Here is a 27,201-nt window from a genome sequence, read left to right on the forward strand (position 1 = left end):
TGCACGGGAGTGTTTGCATTTCATAGTAATCGTTTTTCAGAGGAACGACATGAAATTTGATTAACTGCACACGTGCAACGGGAACAATGCTGATGTTTGCTAATGTCGCGTCGTCCCATTGTCTCGACACACGTGGCAGCTCACGGAAGAATCTACTTGGGTGGTAGTCTTTTGTAACGCCAAGAGAATCGGTATACCTGCGGGATGTCCCGAAAGAAGGAAAAATGTTTCGACCCGTGTTGTACAATTCGAGTTTCCTTCCTACGGCCACAGATGGCCACGACGGGAATATACAGAGTGCTCCAGAAGTACAGCGACAAATCTGATTGTTTTTAATAAATCTAACTTTCCTCGATACAATTGTTTTCTTACTAACCCTCATTCTCCAGAATACTCTAAGACAAATATCAGACTTTCTTCGTACAGGGTATCTTATCGATTACTGAAACACGTTATCAAAAATCTCGAAGAGTGACCAACGGAGGATTGCATGGTTCAAGGACGACAGTAAGAAAACTTTTTGAAGGTTAGACGATTTTAACCCTCGTTCATGATTTTTTAGTACTACCTCCGATAACAACGGCCCCAATTCAAATGTTCGTAATTAACAGGACACCCTGTACATACATGAAGAATCCTAATATTTACGAACACGAGTGTACACAAGCTCCGCGATCGGAAGCAAATAAGAAGACTGAAACGCGACCGTTCGGAATTCCATGGCTCTTGGCCGTAGTCACGTAAATCTAACTACTCCCGTTCCAGCGCCTAAAAAACGCCGCCCAGAAGACGTGAAAATCGTGATATCCAACCTGGCGGCTGATAACGCGAACGGAGAGCAATATTATCAACAACGTAGCATTACATTTAACCCTTTTAGTACCTTAGAGCCGATATATCGGCTTTGTAGGTTTTCCAAAAAATACCTCGAGTCGATATATCGGTCTTCCATTTTTAATATAATTAAAACACGCGTAATAACACTTTATTTGTCATAAAATTTAAGAAAAACGTGGAAATATCTTCATTTTTAAGAGAAATGTGTTGTATTTGAATACCTCAAAAATCGCATGTTTTTCAAGGTATTTTTGACCAGTACCTGAAGTACTTGTCAGGTCCCATAAAGGTCAACCGATCACTGAGGTTCACGCCTCATCTGCAAGGTATCCGCGAACAGAGATAAAAAAGAGCGTTCCATGAGTCATACACGTAGAATCTTGACGTGGACGATGATCGTAAGTGATCCTTGACGTTTAACGGCTCCGCGACCTCGATTTTCGTGAAATAAGCAGGAAATTGGTTAAGCGTCCGGCGGACACGGGGGTTTCTGGTATTGTGCACGTCAGCGGATCACCCGACAATGACGGGACGCCTGCTCGAAATCTCGCTAACGATAACATCGAAATAGAATCGCCCGTAGCTCTAATGAAAAATCAAAACACCGTCGAACCGAAAATAATCGAAGGTCTATTCGACATATACATACGTAATGTATTTAGGTATTACCCTGATTTTAGACGATCACCTTACCATCCACTCATGATGCCTCTATGCTCAGACTATGAAGGATCAAGAACTTCAAAATGAAGTATTTTTAAGTATTATTTCCTTTTGAAACTCTATTACTGTGTACGTAAGTTGATTAAGAAATCAGGATAACATCAAATGACCAATTAGTTGTTGACATGGGTCACGATTGACCCTGCCTACGGCTACGACGAACCGTTGTCGTTGCAAGTGACAAATGTTCAACGTTTAACCCCACGCTGAACAAGTTGGTTGTAAGAGTAAGAAGTAATGACCGTAGAAAAAATGAACAAACCACAGTGAAATCTGCATAAACGTCGTTACGCGATTATTGGCCAAGAATGGACGGAAAAATGTTGGAAACGATCTAACGGATAGTATTAAGCTTCGATGTATTTACTTTCTAAATCGATCGGTTTGTTATTGATAAACTGCGGATGTTTACAACCTGACCACCCTTGAGAAACAGGAATGGTATTTAATGAAAGATTGAACGATTTGAAATGAAACGTTTCCGACATCAAACGCTCCACTGAATTACGTAGTAATCATGGCAGACGTTTAAATTTTGTTCGTTATTTATGACGTATTGCGAATCTTCGATGAACAGACAAACGTACTTTGAACTGTTACTTTACAACAATAATATGCGTAATTTGAATAATCATGGAATAGTACGTGCGTTGACATTTTTTTTTGTTATTAACCTAACCAAAAATTGGCAACAGAGGCTTTCGCGTGTCGATGATGAGAACGAAAAAAATATCGTTTAAATTTATGACACAAATAAGAGAAATCTTGGAACATTCGACAATACAATAATTTCGTTTTAAACACGATAAAATAGTTACGCATGCATGCATGTTTGAAACACGTTTGTAAATTATTCTTTGAATGTCACAGATTGTACTTACGTTGCAGCTGTAACATTTCAACACCTAACAACAGAATTCCCGTTTTCGCACTGTTCCATTCGGAATTACGAAATTATACGACACGTTCTGGTAACGCAAAACACTTGAAAAAATTGGAACCTAAATACAACTACAAAACCAATAAAAATGGTCACGAACCTCGAGGAACTGCGAACGTTATCTAGCGGCAGATGTTCGCAATTCCAAACTACCATCAAATGGATTCGATTCCATCGATAAAGATGGCAACTGTATCTTTTACGAAACAAGGTAACCGTACATTTTTCATGTAGTAATAGGAAACAGATTATTCTACAATACTTTTCTCGCATTTTCTTCAACATTCTGATATCTTTCAAAAAGTCACAATGTTAGACTAACTTTTGAAAATTATAAATATAATCATACAATTCAATACAGATGATGCTCATTGTGTATGTTACGGATGCATATCAAAAACGAATACATCGTTTTAGACGTTTACACATAAATGATCAAGTAACAAGTAAGTATAACACTTACAGAAACACTTCTTTAGAACACGACCACATTCCAATCTTCGTGTTCTTCTTATAAAAGACATACATATCAAGACATTGCACATTTAACTAATCAGTTATCGTACTGATAGAACTACTTGTGTTTTATAACACTGACAATCATATAAATATTGTTATATATGATTTCTAAATTATTATTGTCAAATGAAGTTAAAATAAATCATGGAACTATGAAAGTTTTGTTACTTTTTTCTCCATACTTTTAGAAAGACTGATATAAACAATTTTTATATAAATGAATAAATACACATGCCATCAACTGATTGTAATGGCAATAATATAAACACAGAGTATAGAATTAAGAGAATAGAATTTTACAAATACTAGAGGTTATGAAATTATTTATAAATATTAAAGTTGAAAGAATCATATTAATAATTGTATGATATATCAATGCTAACATTAAAATAACTTATCATTAATAAAAAAACTGACTCACCGAAACATTTATGCCAGGATGACTACCAATGCACCACACCAAATGTACTCATGGTTTATCTATAACAAAGGAATGTAAGTACATTACAAATTGCTATTGATATACACTCTATTATGAAATGTTTTAAAATTGTATGTTGTTCTAAAACACAATCAGGGTACTGAATTATATATCTATAGGTTTATCAAATGTTTAAACATTGTGCACAGAAGTATATTAAACTATAAAAAGTGATGTATAGATAATCAATCTTTCAGCTCAAAAAAATCATTGGGTATCACGGTATTTTTTGAATCAGCCAACTCTAGTATACGTTAGGTTATAAATAAACGAATCAACAAACAAATTCGATCGGAATTTCAATTGTAGTTCATTAGAATTTGCAGATCAATTTATTTGCAGTTGTTCATTTAGGTGTGGATTCTAGCATCGAATCAGTGCAGAAAAAGATGAATTGCATTGACAAGAGTGACTGTTCGGTCATTGTATACTTGCCAAAGTCAAGGTCGTCCAACTTGCCATTGTAAGGTCAAGTCGTCGTGTTTACAATGTCAAATCGGAACTGTAATTCACGAGACGCTGCACACACGCACGTGTTCCACGCACCAACATTTCTAATGAACTTGCGACATTGTTCGTGGCTAAAAAAAGCCAAAGCATCCCCGCTCGACTGAATAACCCCATTAAAAAAAAAAATCTTGACGAAGTGAAAGTTAGGTTAGATCGACATGTATACGAATAATAAGCCGGTAAGTGGACATTTCACTTTTAGGGCGTATTTTTGATAAATACACGAAACCTTCCACGATTAACGAGAGTTTTCATTGATTTCGTTTACAACGGGACTGCAAAATAGAGCGACTTGCAACAATGTGATTACCTATCGAATCGTGGGACGAATGCGTTAACAACGAGCCTTCTGCTCCCATTGAACTTTTCACTAGCGCGTAATTCCACGTACTTACGACCTAACGTATCTGACATCTTACTTCTATTACCGTGTCCTAATCACTAACCGGCGATCGTGTCATAATCACACGCAAAAAATAATTCACTTCGTTACCGCTGGCGCTTTGCTTTAAAATGGTACAAACACCTACGCATTGTTCCGACCACAGCCACAGACGAAATATAGAATAGATCTAACATGCAATGTAATTTTCTGTCACATGCTTCGAGAGCTCCATTGCCCTCTTCCCATTTCAGTATTAATAACCGACATTATCGATAAGGCATGAGTCCTGAGTATTATTAGCATAAATGGAGCATTATATATTCTATTCATATTACGTGTATCTTATATGATTTGGCGGGAATCAAAATATCCAATGTTAATTAAAAATGCTACAATCAACGATTGTTAATGTGTAATGTCCGTTCGAGAGAATTTCACATTTGATACCACAATTTACTTGAATCTGCATATGTATTCTTCAAAATACTTAAAGAACCATTGAATACCACGACATGAGAGTGCTCCCATATTGGTCATCGGTTATTATCTTATAAATATATAATGTACGAAGCATTCTTATAATTACATATGATTATAGATTCCTAAAGATTAATATTTACACTGTATTTTAAGCAAACAATTTCATTTATTTATCCTTAAAATATATTTTTTAGAGACCAGACTTCGTATTCCCGCCTGATAATGAGAGTATCTCTGAATACCTCCATGAGTTCTACATTTTCTATGCACTAGTTTTATAAATTACAACAGAATTGAATACTTTGATCCGTAAAAAGTAAACAATTTTATAAAACAAAAACCAATCATATTCATATTACAATCATACATGTCACACTAATCATTTGTATGTATTTATTTGCGTTTTGACAGTGATCTTCCAGTGATAGTAAATTTGTTGATCCTTGTTTTAATACGCAAATCTTGCGGTTAAATAACCATTTAATTCTAAATTCAGTGTAATTTAACTTTGCTTCATTATAATTCTCTGATTCTTAGTAAAATTTCTATTTTAAGAAGTTTCTTGAGTAATGTCCGAGTGTGCAAAACATTGGGTTAAGTAAAGTAACGTGTTCAGAACTGTTCAGAACGAGCAGTGTATACGGTACACGTATATATATACCTACTCGTGTTTATAATTCTATGTGAAAATTACTTTAATGTGTAATTAGCAATTAAGATTATGGCGTCAGGTTTAGAAAGTTACGTGAATCGTATCCTTTTACAATTACTATTAATCTTCATACTGAAGATGTTCTAAGGTATTGTTGTTTGTATGTCCTGAACAATTCGTAGATACAGTTTCTATTATCACTTCTGATGGCAGAAACTTTATTGTAAGTATATACGTAATTTCGATATTCCCACTTTTTCTTTTTTTTCTTGTTTTTGAATATCCTTAAAAATTTTTAACTTTCAGGGTACACTTAAAGGTTTCGACCAAACCATTAACATAATATTGGACGAATCGCATGAAAGGGTTTATAGTACAACACAAGGTGTTGAACAAGTTGTATTAGGTTTACACATTATCAGAGGTGACAATGTGTAAGTAATTAAATTAATTCATTACTTATTTAACCGCATATAATACAAAATATATTTGATTGGTTCTTTGTTATTTTTAATAGATATATATCAATAATATGATATAATATATTCATACATTAACTTTCTGATGTTCAAATTAAAATATTAATTATTTGTATTTAAGTTACATATAATATGATGTAAACTTGAACACATACAAAGTTAATAATACATTTAATTCTGACAGTCAAGAAATTGTATGAATATTAATAGATAAAAAAATATACATTTTACATTTTAAGATACATAGGTACATTTATCATTGTGTTAAAAATTATGTACATCTGTTCATAAAATTCAATTAAATACAGATGAAATGCACATTGGTATGTTTAAAGAAAGCTCAACATTATTATGTGCCAATGTTTGTTTCATAATATATATGAGACGTTTAAAATTACACTAAGTTAGTGGTTTGTTATCATTTTTTAGGGCAATTGTAGGAGAATTGGATGACGAGATGGATGCACGTCTAGATCTGTCATCTATAAGAGCCGATCCCCTAAGCTCCATTGTACATTAATGGAAAATGATTTTCATCGCAATTATTATTGGTTAAAAAGCAATAATGATAATAACTTAATAAGAATCTGTAACAGTGTGAACTATAGTCGAATGAAAGTACAACTTCTTATATAGGTTATATATTATATAAAAACTTGTTGTCTTTTATATCCGTATTTAGAAGTACTTGTATTTTAAAAAGTGCACTGGAGAAATACAACATTATTTACAACGTTAAAACGAACAACAGATAACCATATTAAAATGAATAAGTGAACTATACAAAAAAAGTTTTACTATATAATAGTAAACTTTATTTTTTACAAATGTATTTTTTACTTTATAGTATCGTAATCGTAATAATAATATTAATAATAGAGAAAAACTATAATTGATAGGTTAACACTGGACAATGACTGAACAATTCTTTCCGTTTAAATATAATCAGTGTGTAGTATTATTCCTCATAGATGTAGTATTCTTACTCTACTTCTTGGAAGATAAACGAATTTAACATTTAATGTGGAACGTACAGAGGTTGTACCACGAAACTTATAAATGACGTAATTACTGGATATGCTTCACTACCGGTGTAAAACTTGCGACTTTCGGTTGATACTTCTACAAAAATCCGAAAACAAACATTCCTCTGTACCCATCTATATCCCTTTAATACTTACACAAGTAAAAAAGTATGTCCATGTACAACTGTTTTTCAAAATCCTTATAAATACATTAATTTTTTTACAAAATATTGCGATTTCGTACTGATTAACGTACTGTCATCTAATTGGTGTTTCAATTTCCGACCGAGGCCTTAAGCCCATTAACAGTTCACAACTTTTTGTATTCATAATGTTTTAACGTAACTTAATGAAATCCGAATGCTATTCTAGAAGCCAAGATTGTAGTGTACACATGAATCATATATGATGCGTTAGTGTTTATGTACTATACATGGAAGACATACAAAAAAATATAAATCAATTTGTATAATTAAACGATCTTTAACTTGCCACCATCTTATGCGTTATATGTCTTTTCGAATGGGATGATGATATTCAATATATACAGATACGTCTCTTCAGAGAAATAATTTCCTAAAGCCCGTAGGGTGTAATAAATGTATCCTGTATACAATATTTCTCACATAGAATACGATTGATATTTTTAAATAAACTATAGAAACATAGAAAGACGCGTGATTATGAGCATTATTCACAACACCATTCATGGTATGTGTACTTAACAAATGCTTGAATGCAAATCCATTTACAATTTCTTTAATTAATTCCGATTCTTTTAAATTTATATTCTGCTATTTAAATCACTAGCGAGCATTTGACACCATGTACAATTGACAAGATTAAAACAATTAGTCTGGACCGCCGTGAATGAATGCATTATGTTAACAATGCATACTGTACAAATTTAAATTAGAATGAGAATTATCACCAGGTACTTTGCTTATGTACCTACTCGAAACTGCTTATTGCTTTAATTATTAGTCACAATATTGGTCCTGTTGCGGTTCCGTCGTCTGATTCTGCCGCCGCGCCTATTTTGATTCGCACCGTTCCACTCTGGCCCATCCATACCAAAGTTTGGATTTGGACCGTTTGGGTTGTACCCCATCATACCTGAATCTGGAGGTGCCGGGCCAGGAGCAGGACCGGGACCAGGACCAAAATTATTGAAATTACCACCAGAATAAGATGGTGCACTATCATACGAAGAATTAACATCTGGTCCAAAACCTACACCTACACCAGGTGCAGGACCCAACAGACCAGCTCCATTGTTACGTTGAACATTGAAACGTGGATCGAAGTTCATTTGATTCTGAGGCACAACAGGTCCATTCAGGGCCATTCCTGGAGGCATGTTGGACATGCCTGTCATACCCATAGGTGGCATGTTTTGAGGACCTATAGGTGCATTCATCATTGGCCCCATTGGACCCATGTTTCCAAGCATTGGATTTGGACCCATAGGCATCATACCCTGTCCCCCTTGCATGCCTTGTGGTCCTGGCATTGTTTGAGGAACAGACATACCACCAGGACCCATTGCCATGTTGGACATTTCCATCGGTGGTTGCTGCACAGGTTTCATCATGGAAGCATTGACATTTTGAGAAGATAAATTGGAAGCCTCGAGAGCTTTGCGACGTGGATCGGATCGGACCTGTGGGGGCGACTTTGGAGTGTCCGGTTTCACCGGAGGTGGAGACATAGGGGAATCAGCTAGTTCAATTTTACCGATTCGAAATATTTTCCTTAATCGTGGGTCGTATTTCACCTGGGCATCATTCTTAGTTAATTTTAAACCGGTATAGTCTGGTCGTGGTATGTCCACAACATACACTTTATACATCATTGGGGGATGGGAGGAAATACTAGCATCTATTTCCGTGCAAGGTACATGAGAAGGTGCTGGCTTGAACGGCAAACTCAACATTTGCCGTAAGTCAACATCCGACTTGGTGGACGCATCTGTAAAGCTTGCCCCAACAACTCGTAGATCAGTGTCCCCGAAACCGGTTTGAAATCGTTGCCTGAAATCCATATCTTTCCTTCTAAGATCCTGATCGGTCTTCGTACGAAGATCCGTGTCCATATTAGTGTCAACTGCAGTAATACCAGAACTATAAATACTCGTTTCTAGTCGAAGTGGCTTGCTCTCCTTTTTGCACTCTATCCTACTGGGACTATTTGACTTCTGTTCGTCCCTACGTTGCCTAGGATCCCGAGACATGCGAGGATCTCTGGACAAAGGTGCAGAACTCACTCCAGGAGACGACCGTGGACTCGATGTTTCATTCTCAAGTTTCAGCAGCTGATTCGGAGCACTGAATGTGCTTTTGTTATGGGCGCTAGATTCATCCGACGACACTCTATCTGGTGAGGATTTACTTTTCGAGAGGTAATCCTGACCATTAGCGTTCTGCTGGCTGGATTTGCCACTGGTTGAACTATGTGCTTTAAGGGAAGATAAAAGTTTGGACACTTCAGCACTAATATCAATTTTGCTCAGGTCACCGAGTTTGTCTACGATCGCTGCCGGTTGAGGTATGCTAGATGTTGAAGTTGGCGGCTCATTATCTTCTTTCTTGACGGCATTCTGCGTCTCTTCCGAGAATTCATTATCTTCTTTCGATGAATCCTTATTAGACAGAACTATCGTAAGATTGCCTCCCTCGTCGTCATCATCAGAGTACCAGTCTTCTAGAATTTGATCTGCGTTCTCTGGCGGACAGTCATTCTCCATATTCTTAAAGCTATCTTGAGCTGCACGCTGTTGTTGCTGAATACGCATGAATAATTCCTGCGCCTTTTTCGGTAAGTGTGTCGGAATTTCTTGCTCCTCCGAGTCCGGTGAAAAAGTATTATTATTATTACTTTGTTCAATTGCGGTACACGTTTCTGTAACAAATTAATTCATTTTCTACTAGTTTTCAATTCCTGTTTTAAGGTAAAAGGTTCTGGTCTGAGTTACAATGTTCCAGCATTTTCTTATCAAATGTTAATAGTTACATGTATCTACACTATACAATTTCTGGGATAAAATATTACCTTCATGTCCGATATTTTTCACTTTCTGTTTATCCTCTTCTTCAATTGGCATCTCTATAATAAGGTCTGTTTCTTCATCTTGGTCGCTCTCTTCGTCAAACTTAAACTTAGTAAGGTTTGCTACTTCATCAGCTATACTGACAGCAAAAGGCGGCTTTTTTGAAGTTTTTAACAGTTGCCTTAAATCTACATCTTTCGAATTCTCAAGTATAGAAGAATCTTTCTTTTTCGCCTGAAGAACAATATAAGCATTTTTAGTTTTACAATGTATAAAAATAAAGAAAGAGGTAAAATAATTTCTGAATAAAAATTACAAATTGTTATACCTGCTCCAAGATTTCATCCTCTTCTACGTCTTTCGTAAAATCTTCTCTATCACGCTTGTTCATATTGGATTTGTTCATTTCAGAATTCGCTTCAGTATAAAAATCCATGTTTGACATGGACTGTGGTATCAGTGGTTTCGGATGCAACTGCTGCTGAGTTGCTAAACCCAGTGCAGCATTGGGAAGCTGCAGACCATATTCATTGGCTGACTGCAATAGCATAATTTGTTCGAATGGAACCCTATCTTCATCAGAACCCCATCTTGTTTTTTTACCAGGTGGTTTTCTTTCTCTAACATTCTTTTGTTGAGATACTTGATCTTCTATGTAACAAATTTTAACAACACTTATTAATATTACAATCACATTTTTACATGGATAATAGTAAGCGTTATTATCTACCTTTCTCATCTTTCTCATTATTTTTATCTGTAATACCAGTGGGTGCAGGTACATTTAAATCAAAAAGACTTGGAATCTTTTGATTTGCTACTTCCTGACCTTGTGCTAGTGTTCTTGCTGTATTATTTATCATTAACATTGCTCCTTCCCTACTTAAACGTGGAAAGTCACCAAGAATCTCTTTCGGTGCTGTTTCCAAGTGCTTCAATAAGATTCCTTTTACCTAAAAGATGAAACCCTTAACTTAAAACTGTCTTCAACTTTTTTCTTAAATGAAACAAAATTATTAGACAATACCTGTTCACTTAAAGGCTGATGAGAAAATTTACAATTTTCTCCTTGATTACACTTCAATCCCGTATGGAAAAATTTACATGGAAAATCATGATGCATGTAAAGACATTTATCTCTCTTCGCACAACAATCCATAAGATAAAATTTACATAGTTCCATTTTTCTAGGAGGCAATGCGTTATGTGAGAAGGGACAGTCATCTCCTCTGTGACATTTTCCTTGCATATAATAAACACATATAGCATCTGGATCTTGACCATGATCATTATTCTGGTTCCTCCGACCATTTCTATCATTCCTCATTTGCCCACGAGTTTTATTTTTACCACCCCGTTCATTCTTACCACCTCTTCGTCCTATTAGAACAAAAATATTACTAAAATATCTGCAACACTGTATAATATGTAAATAGAAAAATATGATTGATATATTATTTTACCTCCCCCTCCGCCGCCCCTTGTATTGCCACGCTTCGTATCATTATCCCTATGTCGATTTACATTAGGCCTGTCATCATAATCTGAATTACTATCAAAATTTTCATGATCATTGACGTGTCTGGGAGAGTTGTTTTCTTGTGAATCTTTCCTAACAGGTGAGGCACCTCGAACAAACACCATTTCATCCTCATCTTCATTAACATTTTCATCATCACTCATCTTGCGTCTCTATAAATAATACATATTTACAATATGAGTATTTATCGTCCTAACATACTGCTGTAAAATATAGTTAAAAAATTCCCTAAACCTTTTGATCTTTGCCACGATCTTCCTCCCTTTCATCACGAAGCCTTTTCCTACTCTTATTTCTATTATTTTTACTCTTAGACTTAGAGTCCTGATTCCTAGCACCATCTTCTTCTAAAGCTGCCCTAATAGCTTTCTCAACATCCCCAGCCCAATCTTCTGTTGGGTTTTTATATTTTAAAAATCTGTCGTGTTTACTACTTCCTTGGACATTTGGTTTTTTACTTTTACTAAACTTAGAATCAAAGGATTTGTTCTTTGATGTATCTGCTTTTGATGTGTTTCTAACAGTGTCATCATCTTTGACTGGTGGTGGTACTGGTTCATCATCTTCATCAGATGGAATTTCTCCATCTTCCAAGTCATTGTCATTATTACTATGAAAATATTAAAAAAAATTTAATTATATTCTTGAGAAATTAAATAACTTCATTTTCATTTTGTCTGTGATCTAGATTTATGTATTGTTTTGTAATTGTATTTTTGTATTTGTTAGGATAAGATTCAATCTGCAACAATGACTATAGATATGCTTAGTTAAAATTTTACGTGTTTAAAACGTTTAATAATCCCAATTCTCTGCAACGGATAAAGTTAGCAATGGATTTTTCCATTAATAATGTTTCTCAAATATTGTGTGGATTCCACATTTATAGATAAAAACTCCTTTTTCAAATAATCTTGAATAGCCAGTAAGATTAAAAATTTCTCCAAATATTTTTTACTAATTTTTAACAATTATTTTCTCAATGTACCTCTTAATAATTATATAAATTCTTTAGAAATATCCTTTCTATAATAAAATTCACTCAAAAGATCATAGGAATTAAAACGTGAAATTAGTAACATTTAATAAATTTCTATCACCTCATTATCATCATCATCATCGTCATTATTTATCAATGACCAAAGGTGAAACGCAAGTACGCATTTCTTTGATAAAAAGAGGAGAAAAAGATTTCATGAAAAAATTGGCCTGAGCTTATAATAGCTGTCAAGGCCATTATCAGCAACAGTCATTAAATACATATCACGGGCTTCTATACGATGGATAAAGGAACATCGTAAACTTTAATCGAGCAGAGTATACCCGAAAGGAACTTCTGCTACTAGTTGAGCTGAAAACATTAGCTTGTCTGATGGCACAACTAACGGACACGTTGCAGCACGGTAGGGCACCGATCGATGCAACCCAGATATATGTATAGTCGACATTACATATGTACTTGCAAAATGATCGTGTTTTTCTATGCAATACCATTTTTCGTACGACAATGCTCGTCAAGAAATGTGTAACTATATGTTCGTACGATTGTATCAATCGCATAACGTGTGAAAGCATGAAATTATATTACAGAGAAGAAAACCCATTCGAAGCGTATACAACCATTCCCAAGTTTTAAAACAAATATACACGTAATTAGAAAAGTAATTGGCAAAATTACAGGCGCTAAAACAGTCGTCAAACATAGCACAATGAACCGGATCCATCCACGGGATCCCGTAAATAAATAATAGATTGGAGTTACCTTACCCAGGAATCACTCTTGTCATTAGCATTATCATTGTGACTATCATTAATTCATCATCGTCATCGATGCAATAGCATAGACATTGGATCGATATACAATATCACATTATTCTGCAGCATATCTCATAGTCATCGTTACAGCATTGCCAATGGTGCTTGTAACATTTTTAAAGGAAAATGTCAATGACGTCGCACCGCCAGAATTTCTTCGCGTGTAGACCTCATTTAAGTCTCTCTCTTGTTCATCGTGTGCATATACATATACGTTACGTACACATACGTGTGTATGCATAGTATGTATATATATGTGCACGCACGTACACGCTACATGTGTGTTATGTGTAAAGGTGGGTGTGTGTATATGAATGATATGGAAGTGTGTAAATGTACATATGTATTACACGAAGCAGGGAAACTGTATACAAGAATATCTTACTCCCCGAAGATCCCGTGCATTATTTTTCAATGTTTTACAATCTTTCGAAAAGAATTCCGTCCACAGTCCTTCAATGCTACTTATAAAATGAAAGTACGTGTAACAGATGCGTTACACGTAAACGTAAGCAAATATGCATATTCAAGATTTCAACAAAATATTCACGTGTTCAAATTTTAATATTTCAGTGATACACGCAAGCGTGTTTCGCAATAATTTCATGACTCGGTAACAAAAGTGACGCGTATGTTTACTGCCATTTCGTGTTCTTTGTTACGAAAATGTCCTTGACCTTAGAAATGATGTCAAGGTGGTTTTCGAGCGTACAGATCGAAATTGTTAATTTTAGGAACAATCGAATTAATTTAAATGTAACGAAGAACCATAAACGGAAAAACTAAATAAGTTACATGTATCCGAAGAACAAATAGCACAGTGGATTCGTTTTTCGTCACGGTGCCAATGGTGTGTTACTGAACGAAAGCGGGGGCCAGCACGGAGCCTCCGGAGAGGGGGGTCAACGTGTAATTGTGAGTAGTAGTTGAACAGCCATAGAAAAATTTCGACTGTTCCGTTGTTTGGTGAATAAAAAATGTGGAGGCAAACCTTTGGATTAGAGTCTCAGCCGCGGAAACACTCTCTAATGCCATTGTTTTGTCCCGATCGATCGTGTTTTGTACCATATGATATAGCACTGTGGCCCGACGATGATCATTCGATCGATTGACGCGACCACACTCGATGGCTCTTTGTTTGCGTGAGAATCGCGTGCCTGAATTCTAGCATTTGAAAATTAGGAGTAATATCCGGCGGTATACAAGACACAAATTAGCCTACAGAATATCGAATCGTGTCGCGATGTGTCCCTCCGTTTCTCTGTCTCTCTCTTGTTTCACGGAAGGTGAGAAGCGCGCGTGCGCACATCAACCGGACCCGAATATACCAGTTTTTCGTGAACCTTTTTTTTCCGTCCCTTTTTCTCGGCTTCTGGCTACGCCCCTGTCTTATATTTTCTCTCGCCCTCGAATATTCTTCACGCCTGTACACAAGGCAGGCTGCCCTTTGTTCTGTAACTAAATGCTCTCTTTTTCGTCCTGTTATTTGCACTTCTCTCGATTCGATGGAGTATAGATTATTTCACTGTGTCTCTCCTCTCCTTGCTATTAAATTTCGTTAAATGTCGCGATCTCGCCACTGCAACGTCATTCTGGCTTGACGTGGCATATGGCGGCCCGTCGACGATAAGTCCGTAGGCGTCTCGGATTATCTGTTCGTCTTCCGTGAATGTACTTCGTGCGAAGTACGTGTGGTGGAAAAGTCGGGGCTCGGGAGAAAACGCGCGTGCGTACTTGCTTTTCGTCAAATTATGACAAAACGAAAAGCGAATAAAAGACTAATAAATAAAAACAATGTTCTCCGGTAATATGACCGAAGTCTCGAAGAATAATGCGAAGCTTTAGCTTCCACTCGGATGTTTCCCCGTGTTTCGTGATCTCGATAACGGCGTTCTCTTTTTCTTTGATTCGAAAATCTTTTCTAGGAAAGAGAGAGAAAGAGAAAGGGAACAACGAATTGGTCTGGCCTCGCCGTACGAAACAACTGCGAAATTACTGAGGCGCGCGTCTGTTACTGGCGATTGGTGAATTCATCGAGACAAAGAATTAATATCCACGGACTCGACTCGCGTTGTTCCTCTGTCCTTCCGATGGATGACAGCGTTTACGTCTCTCTCGTGTACTTCCGCGTTCGAGATTTATCTCAGCAAAACATATGTATTATGAACGAGACTAGTCGGCAGGCAAGCGAAAAAATACGATTGTCGGACAGAGCGTATTACTGTGTCAGCAGATAGTATAAAAATGTATCAGTTATGAGACGATGAGCGAAAACTTCAAAGATCAAACTAAACATGGCCACATCTGGAACTATTCTGAACGGGCAGCTGCACGGAACCTCGAAAGAAGGGCAAGCGAACAGGAACGGTTAGGAGGGAAAGCGACGTTCATCACTTTCCGCCAATCACAGCTCGCGATCAGTGATCACGTGCTCCCTCTTCCATTATTTCCATTCCCCCTCTATGACGTTCTCTCGTTTCCCCACTTTTCTTCGTTGTTCCTATGTTTATGTGGAGCAAATTCCTGAAGCCGCTTGCTGTGCCCCTTGCTTTTCTACGCAGAACCCGTTCGAAAGCGAGCTTATACCCACATTACTAACTGTCTCGAAAACATTGCATTTCAGAATTACGTCTTCATGTTGGTAGCCATATTGCTTTGAGCACATCTTCAATCTAGTACTGTTTAAAATGTTTATTACAAAAATATTTAATACATATACGATTCCAAACTTTCACGAATAAGAATTTATTTTATGCATTTTAGATCTACGTAAATTGTATGCTGGTACATCTCCTTTCAAACTTACATAATACTTACAATATCATATTTGTACAAAATATTAACACTAAACGTACAACGGCTGGTCAAATGACCGGTTTTAAATATGGTACGAATAGGTATATAAAAGTCTTGATACGGTTGGTGTTAATATAAATATTAACGTTAGTTTCCATCATTGTAAAATATATTTGATTATGTTACATATTCGTTATCTTATTTGATAACTTTCGCAAGGAATGTGGCAGTGTAAAAAAGAAAATCATATCGTTTTATATAACTTGCTCGTGCGAACGATGATGGAAAACAAAGGAAATTCCACTTGACCAGCATTGCCTTAGTGACAAATCCGGCAAATTTCGTGGGTTGTGGGCGTGTCTCCAGTCTGACAAATCTGAATTGCAATCAGAATTCTCAGGCGGCCCTTTCACTTCTATACCATTAAGACATCTCTTACATTTGAATCTACAACATAAACATAATAATACATCCAGTTGTATTATCCATATACGGGTTCGATGTAATATTAAAAAAATGAAATTTTAATTGCTCTTATTTATGGTTGATGGTAATCAATACACCCGTGATATTCAAGTATCTCCTCAAGATTTCCTACTTACTTTGCATGAGTATCAGATATTGTATTTTCCTCTAGTTTAAATAAATCCCGCAAATCAGTTAATGTGAAATGTCTTGCAACATCTTCTTCCTGATCAACTACTGTTGAACTTAAGGCCTTTTTGTGTGCTTGCCTCTGGAAAATCTTTTCTTCGATCGTACCAGTCTATAATATAGTTATGTTGGAATTAAATAAAGCAACACATAGTAAAGATAGAACAGACTGTTATACGAGATATTTTACATACGCAAAGGAAACGATACACAAAACATGGTTTCTTCTGACCATCCCTCCACACTCTAGCCATAGCTTGATCATCATTTGCAGGATTCCAATCGGGATCAAACATGACAAGACGATTCGCTCCAATAAGATTCAGTCCACAGCCGCCAGCTTTAGAACTAAGCATGAAGATAAAATCGCTGCTGTTTGGGTCATTGAACTTATCCACTACTTTTGACCTTTTTTTAATAGTCATTGTACCATCAAGTCTAACGTAATTGTAGGAACGCTTGTGGCATAATTTTTCAAAGAGATCAAGAGTTTGTGTATAATTCGATACTAGTACAATTTTATCATTAGTCGTTGTTTTAATAGATGCTAACAGACAGTCTAATACCATTAATTTTCCTGATAGTTCAGGCATGATTTCTCTGGAAGCAAAATTGTATATATAAAAATGATGGTCCGTTTCCTTGTATTAAATTGAGTCATATATAAATATTCTATTTTTTAATGTCATTGCGGTTTAAAATGATTTATTATTAACCGTAATTCATTGTGTATGACATGACTAATAATAATTCTTACTTGTACTTACTTAGTACTATAATTCGATGGCATTAATTTTGCAGCGTTTTCAAATCCGTCCGATTGCTCTAATATTTTATGGTAAACTAAATCAGGATGATTGCACAGTTTTTTCAAGAGTGTAATTGCAGATAAAGCAGACAGACTCTTTCCTTTTTTGGAACCATCAGAATCTACTATAAAACAAAATAAATATACATTAAACAAATTTAAGTATGCGTTTTAGCATAATAAAAAGTTGACAAACCTTCCATTGATTTTTTAATACTGTCACTCTGTACAAAATGCTTATATAGATCAGTTTGCAGTTTCCCCATCTTTATGCAAACTACGAGCTCGTGTTTTAATGGTAAATATTTCGAAAGTAAGGCGCTGGTACGTCTAATAAGACACTTATTAACGATAGTTACTAATTCTGTTAAACGTTCTTGAGCAAGTTTGCGTTCTGTGTCTGTTGCAGCTGCATCTTGACCACGTAAAATTGGTATTTCAAATTTTTTCCGGAATTCCTACCGACCAATAAGAACACAATAATTTTCTAGATAAAATACGTACAAATTTCTAAGTGAAATTAATGAATATACCTGTGCAGTTCCCAACAATCCCTGATTAACAAAATGGACAAGAGAAAAATATTCTAAAAGGTCATTTTGGATAGGTGTTCCGCTAAGCAATACTCTTCTTTTGGCTTTCAAACTTATAAGTGCTTGATAAGTCTGATTCTCTGAGTTTTTTAAACGATGACCTTCGTCACATAATACTAGCCCAACTTCGTCTTGATGAAGTACGTGGGCATGTAAACGGAAGGTCTCGTAGCTAATTATTAAAATAGGATTAGCGCATCTACGTCCATAAGTCTTCATAAAACCGGTGAGTTTCACGTCAATGTCTGTTTTATTTCCACCATCAATGGCTAGTGGTTGAACTCTGTTTTTTAACCATTTAAAAATTTCGTTGTACCAATTTTTTACTAATGAACTCGGAGCAACAATAATAGCCTTCTCTATAAGTGATTTAGCTTCGGGTCCTGTACAATACCATTATATACATTCATTTACAATAAACATACTGTAAATATTTATACCAGTTTATATAAAACACACTGATGATTTACCCTGTTTTAACAGAGTCCACAAAAGAGTTATACATTGCAATGTTTTTCCAAGACCCATCTCATCAGCCATAATACATCCATAAGCATTTTCTATTCGTTTTCCAGTCACACATTCATACATGAACTTCACACCCTCACGTTGGTGAGGCCTTAAGATATTGCATAACAATGGATCTACCACAACATGTACAAGTTGTTTAGTTCTGAAACATAGATATATTAAACTTAATTGACGTTTTTTATATTAAAAATTAGACTTTCTGAACATGGATCATTTTTATAAAGAACTGATTTTGAACGTACAGATCTACTTTCAATCTATCATGTTCTGACAATTCTGGTGGTGAATAAACAATAAGAGCATTTGCTTCATCAGGATCATGTAATGGTCTACGTGGACCAGATAAACGTATTCCTAAAGCACGACCCGAAAGTTGATAACCAGGTATTGGAATCTTGAAAGGTTTACTGAGAAGTTTTTTTACTCTTTCTTCCTATAAACTCAGACAATCATTTTATAAATTACAAGTACGAATTTTACACAAATTGCATTATAATTGTATTTTTATAGATTGATTTAAAACATATAACATGTTAATGTTTGTTAATGACAAATAATTTTTTTATGTGGCAATACTTACATGTTCAGAAATTACTTCTTGTGTTGTTTGTACATCATTAGCTGAAAGAGTAATGGGTTTGTATTCTGCTATTTGTACATCTTTGACATTACGACAAACCCTCTTGTTTGTCTGGCGTGTTTGTAGCACAATAGGAGATGGAGATACATTATTGGATATATCAGAGAGCAGTGGACGCTTACTTCTTTGACTGGGTGCCAGAGATCGAATCTTATACACAAAAATAAAAAAAATAAATTGTAGTATTTCCAAGGAATTTAATACAATAATTTTATAATTAAGTAAAAATACATTATTTATTAGTATAAAAAACACTGTTATGTATTAACAAAATCATATTATGTATGTGAAATCTATGTACATTAAAATGATTGCATTTTACAATTCAAATTATTAATCATGAAAGCTTAAAAAGACTCTTTTGGAACATTACCATTTTGTATTAATATCCAGAAATCAGAGCAATTCAATTGAAAACGCTTCATCTCGTTGCATCAATATTCTAGACTCAACTGTTTACATTTCTTTAATAAATCCACTTACAGTACTCTTTCCGTCAAGGTAAATAACAACGAATTCCTGAAATTTGAGAAATTTCGCGGTTATGAAGCAAAACACGTACCATGTTTGGTCTGTGGCGCACCTGGTGTCCATAATTTGAAACTAGTTTTTTAATTTAAATGACAATTATCAAATAAAAGCTCGGTATAATTAAATTATTTATACACATACATTAAGTATAATACGTACCTAACTACTTTGATTGCATTAAAGTTCAATTATCTTTATTAATACTCGTACTCTTATAAGAATATGTAAAGACACATGAATAGATTCATGATTCTCCAAACATATTTCCCAGAAAATGTACACATTGATCCTCCTCTTCCTCTGTATCATATTTATTATTACATTCCACATTCGACGTATTGAAAATGCATTCAATTGGTCTGGATAATTTGGGATTTAGATTCGGTTTTAAACCATAATAATCATCTAGAAATTCTAAAACCGCTAACTGACTCTGTAAGTTATTGAAGTATATCCTACTCTTCTTTGGAAGTAATTTTTCTAACATGAATACCAAATGATGATGAAAACATAAAAATGGAGTTGGTATCTTTGATGTAATATCTAACCAGTCTTGTATGCAACTAAGGGGTGTAACAGATTGTCCAGAAAAAAGGGCTGGGTTTGTTAGGATTCCCCGTGCAGACATCACTCCATCACAATTACTTTCTACAAAAAGCTTTTCTGCGCCGCCTAAGCTCTTCACATCTCCGTTAGCAATGAGAGGTAATTTTACAGTGTCCCTTACTACCTTTAAATTATCAAGATCTATCGGTTCGTTTCTCATTTCAGGAGTTCTAGCATGAACAGTGAGGAAAGAAGCCCCTGCTTTTTCGAGAACTCTACAGAATTCGACAGTTTTTCGTATGTCTTTTAGTAATCGTATCTTCACAGACACAGTAAAAGGATTTGGTATCCTACTTCTCACTTGATATATTAAGTCTTTTACAAGTTCAGGTTTTCTCAGCAGATCAGCTCCATACCCATCTTTCATTGCCCAACGTTGAGGACATCCACAGTTCAGATCAACACCATTACAATACCTACCAACACATTGATTAATTATATACCAAAATCTAAAGAGAGTGAGTCATAAGGAACAGAACAACTAAATATCTCTATCAGATTTAAAAATATAAGAATTAACAGAGATATTTAAATGATCTGTTTCTGGTAACTCATTTCCTATATTAAAAGATTAAGTGTACAAATTCTGTCAGTTTTGCATAATAAGAACCCAAACAACGAATAACAAGTTTTACGGAGGAGGAATTATTACATAAAATTGATAGAATTGGTTACTCTCATCCAATAGTATTTATATGAAAACTTACGGAGAAACCATCTCTGCTGCATTACAGAAATCATGAACAGTTTTTGCAGCAAATTGTACGACAAGTGGCTTGTCCTCATTAGTTGTTGAAAATTCATTGTACCTTGCCTTTTCAGATTGTACAAATGAATCAGCTAAAATCATTGGTGTAAAACATATGTCACAATCATATTGTCTTACCAAAGTTCGGAATTGTAATCTGTTAAACAAAGTTCAATCTATTACCATAAATAAATAAAACCAATATATTACTGTAAATTATATATATATATTACCACTTACTTGCTATATCTCACCATTGGTGCACATACTTTTATCATCCGTGGCTCTTTTAATATTTCTACTATATCAACTGTCATTTTAATATTTTTGTATATTTTATGTCAATAAAAATGATGTGAAAATGTTATAAAAGACAATAAACATATTTCTTCTTTCATATGTTGTTCTCATTTCTTTTATAAAACCACTGTTTCAATATATATCTAATAAATAGAAATGTTTATATTAAGTTATAACACAAAGATTAAGTAAAAGTGGTAGAATTTTTCAATTTTTTCATTATATTAAATATACCATACTAATGTAATAAGTATTACAATGTAAAAAGCAGGTCAAATTTACAGTTACACAAATACAATGTAATATATTTTCTGAACTCTACAGCACTGTCTCATTGTCATTTAATTGTTTTTATTCGAATCAGCCCATGCATTCATAATGCGGTACAATAATTCTCGTAAGTATTATTTACATTGATTGTTTAATAAACAATTTTATAAGTATTTAATTGTTAACCATAACCTTGTTCATATTAATATTTACTTATTACATTAATTGACACTCACAAGTTCCGCGCTGTTTTGTTCATAAATGTATTAATAAATATTGCTCTTTTTACTACTACCCTCGAATACATTTCAATATCGACGGAAAATTGTACCTTTTTATAAATATTTGTTGATCCTAACAATTCTCAGTTTTAACCTAAATATATAAAGTATGCTATCAGTAACTTAATCAAATGAAGAAAGTTATTTTAATTAATCTTATGGTAAAGTATATTGCAATAAAGATGACTTAAAATTAACAAAAAAATTATGAAAAATATGTTTCCTACCAATAGGTAGTTCTAAAAATATTTAGCATATGCAAAAGTTACACACAACCTGTTGCATTATATCTGTAATTTTAATTTCCAAAGGTCCCACTGAAGAATGTCCTTTGACAAAGACTAGAAGTTATAAATATAAGTTAAGTATATACTGTGGAGATGGTTTGAAATTTATTATAAGCTGCTTTGCTATATTGACCATTTCTATTACAACAACATTATTTTTGCAAATACTCTATGCAGAGGAAACTCCTCAGGTATGTTAACAATTATAGAAAAAAAGGTAAAAGCATTTTAAACATCATTTATAGTAATGTTTTATATTAGGATAAAGCTGGTATTCATGGAGCAGTTGCAACTGACTACACAAATTGCTCACAAATTGGAACCAAATTATTAAGGAAGGGTGGCAATGCAATGGATGCTGCTGTAGCAGCTACCATTTGTATGACAGTAGTTGCTCCACATAAGACTGGTCTGGGTGGGTAAGTCGTAGACATTATTTTACTTTTATTTGTTCTATTTTATGGTCACAATTTCAGGGGTGGCTATATTATGATATACAATCACAGAGAGCAAGCAAGTCCAGTTATTATTGACTTTGCAAATAATACCACTGAAGGTATATACATTTCTTATGGAAGGTAGACACATATTTAAAACAGTTTCACAAATAGAATATATTGTCCGTATAATTTGTGTATTAGGTATTTTTGCGCAAAATGGAGTGCGTGTACCAGCTGTATTAAAAGGATTAGAACATGCACACGAGTTGAAAGGGAAGTTACCATGGAGCGAAATTGTTAAGCCTTCGGTAATTCTGGCTAAAGAAGGTTTTGTTGTATCCAAGGAATTAGCAAGTGAAATATCAAAAAATATTGGCTATGAAATTTTGTATGGACATCTTAGTGCTGGAGATACATTAAAATTACAAGATTTAGCTGATCTATTAATTGCTGCAGCACAACATGGTTCTAATGGTATATAGGGTACTTTTATACTTTCAGTATGTTAACAGTACATTGTTACATTGATATAGGCGTTTATATCTTTTCTCTGTAGTGCTATACAATGGATCCTTCTCACAGAAGCTTTTACAAGACAAAGATGAGCCTTCAAAGCTACTTGAACAATTATCAAATTATAAACCTCATGTATATCTAGCAAAGAAAACCAGTTTCTATAAACATGCAGTATATTATGCACCACACATGACTTTGGTAAAATCAATGATTGCATCATTAGAAAATATGAAAATATCTACTAAAAATACATCTACAATAGAAGCACAAGTTGAAATAGCTGAAACATTAATACATTCAATTTTTGTTCCACTACAGTCAGAGCAAAACGGTTTGTAAACTTTATAATCTTATAACTTTTAGTCTTTAATGTTATTGTAACAATCGAGAAAAGATCATAATTTTTGTGCAGTGATATTAATTAAAACACCTTGTAAATTTATAGTATTCATTTAACCAAATACTTATTATAGCCGAAGAAGAAAAATACACCGGTGTTATGGCAATGGACTGGGAAGACAATTACGTTTGTATCATAACGTTAGTATTAGAAACTGTTTGCGCAAATCGTTGAACCAATTACTTACTTAAATATATTACAGTGGACTTAGTTCACCATTTAGTCTTGGACAGATGTCAAATGCTGGCTTCCTGTTGGATAAAACTGATACCAATAATAGTCTGTCTATGCTTTCTCCAATAATTTTTCATAATGAAAAAGTATTATGTGGATTGAGAGGAGTTTTTGGAACAGATGATGCATTAATTATAGGACAATTATTATACAGTATTATCGTGCGTGAATTAAACATTTCTGAAGCTATAGAATATCCAAGGTACGAAATCTAAGTAAAATTATTTAGTAAAATGTTTCATATTACAGTGGGCGTTTTTTGTTGTAGTTAAATCAAAACATTTTATAATGTGGTACCAATGTTTTTATTTTTTTTAAGATATTATTTCTCATCTGATGGACTTGCTGTGGAAAGTGATCAGAAACATTCTGTAAATATTCTGCTACAAAATCAATTAAACGCGATGGTACCGGCGCTACACACGGTTACAGATTTGCCGTTAAAGAGTGTGAATGCAATCATAAAAAGAAAAGACTTAATGTCCAGTCATTCAGACAGTCGGGGAGGTGGTCTTGCATCAAGATTTTAAGAATGTTTTTATTTTTTCTAACACTTTACTTTATAAAAGTAGTCTAACATTAATTCGAGACTTATTTTTATACAAATTTTCATATAATAAAACTTAAGATGTCATAAATGATAGTTATATTATTTTAGGTCTGTATACAAGGTCTGATCATAAAGTTCAGGGATTTTATGTATAAATCACTTATTATTAATATTAACAATAATTACATAAGATTACATTCAAAGTATCCTCCTCATATACCATTGAAGTCTTTGTTCCAGACTGCAGAAGGAGATTACCTTCATGGTGATCCTATGGATTTATTATTAAGATTAGTAATAAATGATTTATATATAAAGTTCCCAAAATTTTTTATAAGATCTCGTGTATCCACATAAAATATGTACTTTTCTTCTGGGCAGATATGTATAAAATTATTCAACCTATTTCAGTATCCTGTTATTCATATTTTATTACAGTTTCAACTGTTCCCTTTCTTCTCTGTACTCTTTACTCAAATCAAGTTGTCTTATTCTAGCATACATTGCACTAGCTCCAAGTACAATGGCATTACTTGTCCACCACATAAACGACTTTTCTGCATTGAACCAGTAAGTTGCCAATACTGTTTGTGCACAGGCTTTAGCAGTTCCACTAATGTTGTGTGTTAATGGGGATGTCACTTTTATTTGAAGTGCAGTAACATAGCCAATAGCAAACCCACAAAGACCACCAACAATCATAGCAGACCAAAAAAATAAGGATCCAATTTTATCATAATTATATACTGTAATGTGTTCACCATTAGCTACCATTAATGGAAGAAATATAATAACACTATACGCATTATTATAGTAAGAAAGTAGCCAAATGTCTTGATTTAATTTAGGAAGCACTTGTTTCATATGGATGGAATATAAACAAAGTGTTAAGGATCCAAGTACACCAAAGATTGTTCCTAAGACAGATAAAGAACCTGCAATATGTTCTTGGTCTACACCTAGCCAGAAACCAATGACAATAAATCCACAACATGCAATACACTTTGTAGAAGTCTTTTGACCTGTGAAATTATAATAGTACATTAGATTGAACGTTTTTTTTAGATACTTGATGAAGGTTCTTACCAAGTATAAGGTAGGTGAAAACAACATTAAATACAGTTGTTAATGAACGTCCTATATAATAAAATGCAACATCAACGTATTTTAAACATAAATTGTTAGTTGCAATCATCCCAGTGAATAAAAGGGACAGAGGTAATACCTACAAGTAGCACAATTATAAACATGTTTTAATAGCAGAGTAATAATTTATCAGTCTTTTGCATAATACCATTTTTTATGGCCTCACTAAACTTTACGTGGAGTAGATATCTACCTTCAATAATCAATAGTTATAAAATAAACAGTATTTTGTACATTTAAACAATCAAATCAAAGTAGAAATGATTCTTAGGAGCTATGTATGATAAAGTAGAATTCTACCCCATAGATAGCTTAGCAGTTTCATTATAAATATTACCTTCCTAAGAGTTTCCTTACAATATGGATTACCCTCAGGAAACTTAATATAGCTTGGGAACCTTCTGGATAGATTACTAAGAGTTACACAAATAATTAAGCTTACTATACATTGGCACCATGTTACAAAAAGAGGTGCATCCAGATTTATACTATCACTGGATAAAAGAGCTTTATTTATAAATACTGTTAATATAGAAATTATCCTGAAAGAACATTCAAACGGATGAATGAAATTGTTAACCTGAACAAATGATAAATGTCACATGTTTGAATATATTGTTGACTTACCAATATGCTGAAACAACAATTGCAATGTATATGAATTTCGAGAGTATTCCATTTTCTAACTCCGTCATTATAAATATCTCATTACTTTTGCTGTTAACATTTATTTAAATTAATATTCTTAGTACCATTTATATTCATCACGTATGCATATATGATGTATTATTCGGAAATAAATAAGGGATTATTATTTCCTTTTTTTGTTTTTTTTCATGTTGTTTAAATCTTTTTATAATTTTATATGATATTAATTATAAAGCAATAATCCCTAAATCATTACACATTATATCGAGATCATCGTTTTTCGTACTTCAATTAGTAAATAAACATTCTTTCCAATTACTTATATTCAGGTTATGCCACGAAGAAACCGCAGTAACACGTGGCAACAACAATTTCAAATGCGGTTATTGTTATTGTACAGGATTTCCTGGTTAATATGACCACCCAAAATATATTTCTGTTCTTTTTAATATCATGAGAAAATGATTAAAACCTAAATATAAGATTTGTGGAATCCAATGCTATCGTAACATATTGATCCCTAATTATCTATTTATATACTATTTTATTCTCGAAATATTCTTATAAAAATTAAGACAATGATCTATTATCAGAATATCTTTATAAAGCTGAGATAAATATTCTCATGAACTGAGTAAAATATTTTCTAATGATGAGACAACAGAGATTAGAAACAAGTACATGACATTATAATTGATAACATAATTAAGTCAAGATCAGATTCTTGTTGATAAAGCATTATTGTCACTGATACATGTATCAGCGACACTCTATGAATTTACTGAAA

General features: G+C 34.0%; 7 protein-coding genes across 9 annotated transcripts in view; 2 read left to right on the top strand and 5 right to left on the bottom strand.

The window, feature by feature from the left end:
* LOC107190607 (protein roadkill) overlaps positions 1 to 4,528 on the bottom strand; it is a 110,958-nt gene extending 106,430 nt beyond the window's left edge. The window contains exons 1-2 of one of the 2 annotated variants that reach the window (XM_015579438.1): positions 4,321 to 4,528; positions 3,441 to 3,499 (exon numbers count right to left, since the gene is read on the bottom strand). The gene's annotated coding sequence lies outside the window, so the exon portion shown is untranslated. Of the gene's footprint in view, positions 1 to 2,441; positions 2,464 to 3,440; positions 3,500 to 4,320 lie in introns of those variants that run through there. The other variant, XM_015579439.1, reaches the window with a different exon arrangement.
* A 1,068-nt stretch (positions 4,529 to 5,596) lies between these two features.
* LOC107190576 (U6 snRNA-associated Sm-like protein LSm8) lies at positions 5,597 to 6,526 on the top strand. The gene is made up of 4 exons (XM_015579400.1): positions 5,597 to 5,627; positions 5,710 to 5,750; positions 5,834 to 5,961; positions 6,436 to 6,526. Exons 1-4 carry the CDS (start codon positions 5,597 to 5,599, stop codon positions 6,524 to 6,526), a joined length of 291 nt encoding a protein of 96 aa, XP_015434886.1.
* Positions 6,527 to 7,989: 1,463 nt separating this feature from the next.
* Positions 7,990 to 15,645, bottom strand: LOC107190538. The gene is made up of 8 exons (XM_015579352.1): positions 14,427 to 15,645; positions 11,855 to 12,230; positions 11,544 to 11,772; positions 11,108 to 11,460; positions 10,811 to 11,033; positions 10,409 to 10,731; positions 10,083 to 10,314; positions 7,990 to 9,932 (listed from the first exon to the last, which is right to left on the bottom strand). Exons 1-8 carry the CDS (start codon positions 14,501 to 14,503, stop codon positions 8,005 to 8,007), a joined length of 3,741 nt encoding a protein of 1,246 aa, XP_015434838.1. The 5' UTR covers positions 14,504 to 15,645; the 3' UTR covers positions 7,990 to 8,004.
* Positions 15,646 to 16,382: 737 nt separating this feature from the next.
* On the bottom strand, positions 16,383 to 20,175 carry LOC107190543 (DNA repair and recombination protein RAD54-like). Of its 2 annotated transcripts, none has more exons than XM_015579358.1 (11): positions 20,148 to 20,175; positions 19,831 to 19,976; positions 19,398 to 19,607; positions 19,060 to 19,250; positions 18,757 to 18,959; positions 18,227 to 18,669; positions 17,890 to 18,151; positions 17,653 to 17,815; positions 17,080 to 17,485; positions 16,834 to 16,997; positions 16,383 to 16,678 (listed from the first exon to the last, which is right to left on the bottom strand). In XM_015579358.1, exons 2-11 carry the CDS (start codon positions 19,831 to 19,833, stop codon positions 16,486 to 16,488), a joined length of 2,238 nt encoding a protein of 745 aa, XP_015434844.1. In that variant the 5' UTR covers positions 19,834 to 19,976; positions 20,148 to 20,175; the 3' UTR covers positions 16,383 to 16,485. The 2 variants fall into 2 exon arrangements, with proteins under 2 accessions (XP_015434844.1, XP_015434842.1); XM_015579356.1 differs by having other exon boundaries at positions 17,653 to 17,818.
* A 57-nt stretch (positions 20,176 to 20,232) lies between these two features.
* Positions 20,233 to 21,659, bottom strand: LOC107190519 (tRNA-dihydrouridine(20a/20b) synthase [NAD(P)+]-like). Its single transcript, XM_015579329.1, has 3 exons — positions 21,583 to 21,659; positions 21,302 to 21,499; positions 20,233 to 21,010 (listed from the first exon to the last, which is right to left on the bottom strand). Exons 1-3 carry the CDS (start codon positions 21,657 to 21,659, stop codon positions 20,233 to 20,235), a joined length of 1,053 nt encoding a protein of 350 aa, XP_015434815.1.
* Positions 21,660 to 22,020: 361 nt separating this feature from the next.
* LOC107190520 (gamma-glutamyltranspeptidase 1-like) lies at positions 22,021 to 24,663 on the top strand. Its single transcript, XM_015579330.1, has 9 exons — positions 22,021 to 22,039; positions 22,505 to 22,671; positions 22,742 to 22,899; positions 22,957 to 23,036; positions 23,122 to 23,394; positions 23,477 to 23,767; positions 23,910 to 23,976; positions 24,039 to 24,272; positions 24,390 to 24,663. The coding sequence occupies exons 1-9, from the start codon at positions 22,021 to 22,023 to the stop codon at positions 24,598 to 24,600; spliced, it is 1,500 nt and encodes a 499-aa protein (XP_015434816.1). The 3' UTR covers positions 24,601 to 24,663.
* A 389-nt stretch (positions 24,664 to 25,052) lies between these two features.
* On the bottom strand, positions 25,053 to 26,461 carry LOC107190581 (GDP-fucose transporter 1). Its single transcript, XM_015579407.1, has 4 exons — positions 26,394 to 26,461; positions 26,104 to 26,308; positions 25,707 to 25,845; positions 25,053 to 25,642 (listed from the first exon to the last, which is right to left on the bottom strand). The coding sequence occupies exons 1-4, from the start codon at positions 26,459 to 26,461 to the stop codon at positions 25,053 to 25,055; spliced, it is 1,002 nt and encodes a 333-aa protein (XP_015434893.1).
* Between the last annotated feature and the right edge of the window lie 740 nt (positions 26,462 to 27,201).

Source organism: Dufourea novaeangliae, unplaced genomic scaffold (genome assembly GCF_001272555.1).
Source record: "Dufourea novaeangliae isolate 0120121106 unplaced genomic scaffold, ASM127255v1 scaffold187, whole genome shotgun sequence".
In the NCBI taxonomy this organism is placed as follows: domain Eukaryota; kingdom Metazoa; phylum Arthropoda; class Insecta; order Hymenoptera; family Halictidae; genus Dufourea; species Dufourea novaeangliae.

Excerpts from the sequence above, each read along its gene's own strand:
- LOC107190520 (XM_015579330.1), top strand. Across the intron at positions 23,037-23,121 it reads TGCAAATAATACCACTGAAG|GTATTTTTGCGCAAAATGGA; the intron begins GTATATACATTT and ends TTTGTGTATTAG. Across the intron at positions 23,977-24,038 it reads AATTACGTTTGTATCATAAC|TGGACTTAGTTCACCATTTA; the intron begins GTTAGTATTAGA and ends AATATATTACAG.
- LOC107190581 (XM_015579407.1), bottom strand. The coding sequence starts at position 26,461 with ATGACGGAGTTAGAAAATGGAATACTCTCGAAATTCATATACATTGCA. Across the intron at positions 26,309-26,393 it reads ATTGTTGTTTCAGCATATTG|GATAATTTCTATATTAACAG; the intron begins GTAAGTCAACAA and ends ATGTTCTTTCAG. Across the intron at positions 25,846-26,103 it reads GTAAGGAAACTCTTAGGAAG|GTATTACCTCTGTCCCTTTT; the intron begins GTAATATTTATA and ends TGCTACTTGTAG.
- LOC107190519 (XM_015579329.1), bottom strand. The coding sequence starts at position 21,659 with ATGACAGTTGATATAGTAGAAATATTAAAAGAGCCACGGATGATAAAA. Across the intron at positions 21,500-21,582 it reads CCAATGGTGAGATATAGCAA|ATTACAATTCCGAACTTTGG; the intron begins GTAAGTGGTAAT and ends TTTGTTTAACAG. Across the intron at positions 21,011-21,301 it reads GCAGCAGAGATGGTTTCTCC|GTATTGTAATGGTGTTGATC; the intron begins GTAAGTTTTCAT and ends ATGTGTTGGTAG.
- LOC107190576 (XM_015579400.1), top strand. The coding sequence starts at position 5,597 with ATGGCGTCAGGTTTAGAAAGTTACGTGAATC. Across the intron at positions 5,628-5,709 it reads TTTAGAAAGTTACGTGAATC|ATACAGTTTCTATTATCACT; the intron begins GTATCCTTTTAC and ends AACAATTCGTAG. Across the intron at positions 5,751-5,833 it reads CTGATGGCAGAAACTTTATT|GGTACACTTAAAGGTTTCGA; the intron begins GTAAGTATATAC and ends TTTAACTTTCAG.
- LOC107190538 (XM_015579352.1), bottom strand. The coding sequence starts at position 14,503 with ATGGTACAAAACACGATCGATCGGGACAAAACAATGGCATTAGAGAGT. Across the intron at positions 11,773-11,854 it reads ATCGTGGCAAAGATCAAAAG|AGACGCAAGATGAGTGATGA; the intron begins GTTTAGGGAATT and ends TATTATTTATAG. Across the intron at positions 10,732-10,810 it reads TAATGAGAAAGATGAGAAAG|AAGATCAAGTATCTCAACAA; the intron begins GTAGATAATAAC and ends TTTGTTACATAG.
- LOC107190543 (XM_015579356.1), bottom strand. Across the intron at positions 18,152-18,226 it reads GATTGTTGGGAACTGCACAG|GAATTCCGGAAAAAATTTGA; the intron begins GTATATTCATTA and ends ATTGGTCGGTAG. Across the intron at positions 17,486-17,652 it reads CCATCGAATTATAGTACTAA|AGAAATCATGCCTGAACTAT; the intron begins GTAAGTACAAGT and ends TTTTGCTTCCAG.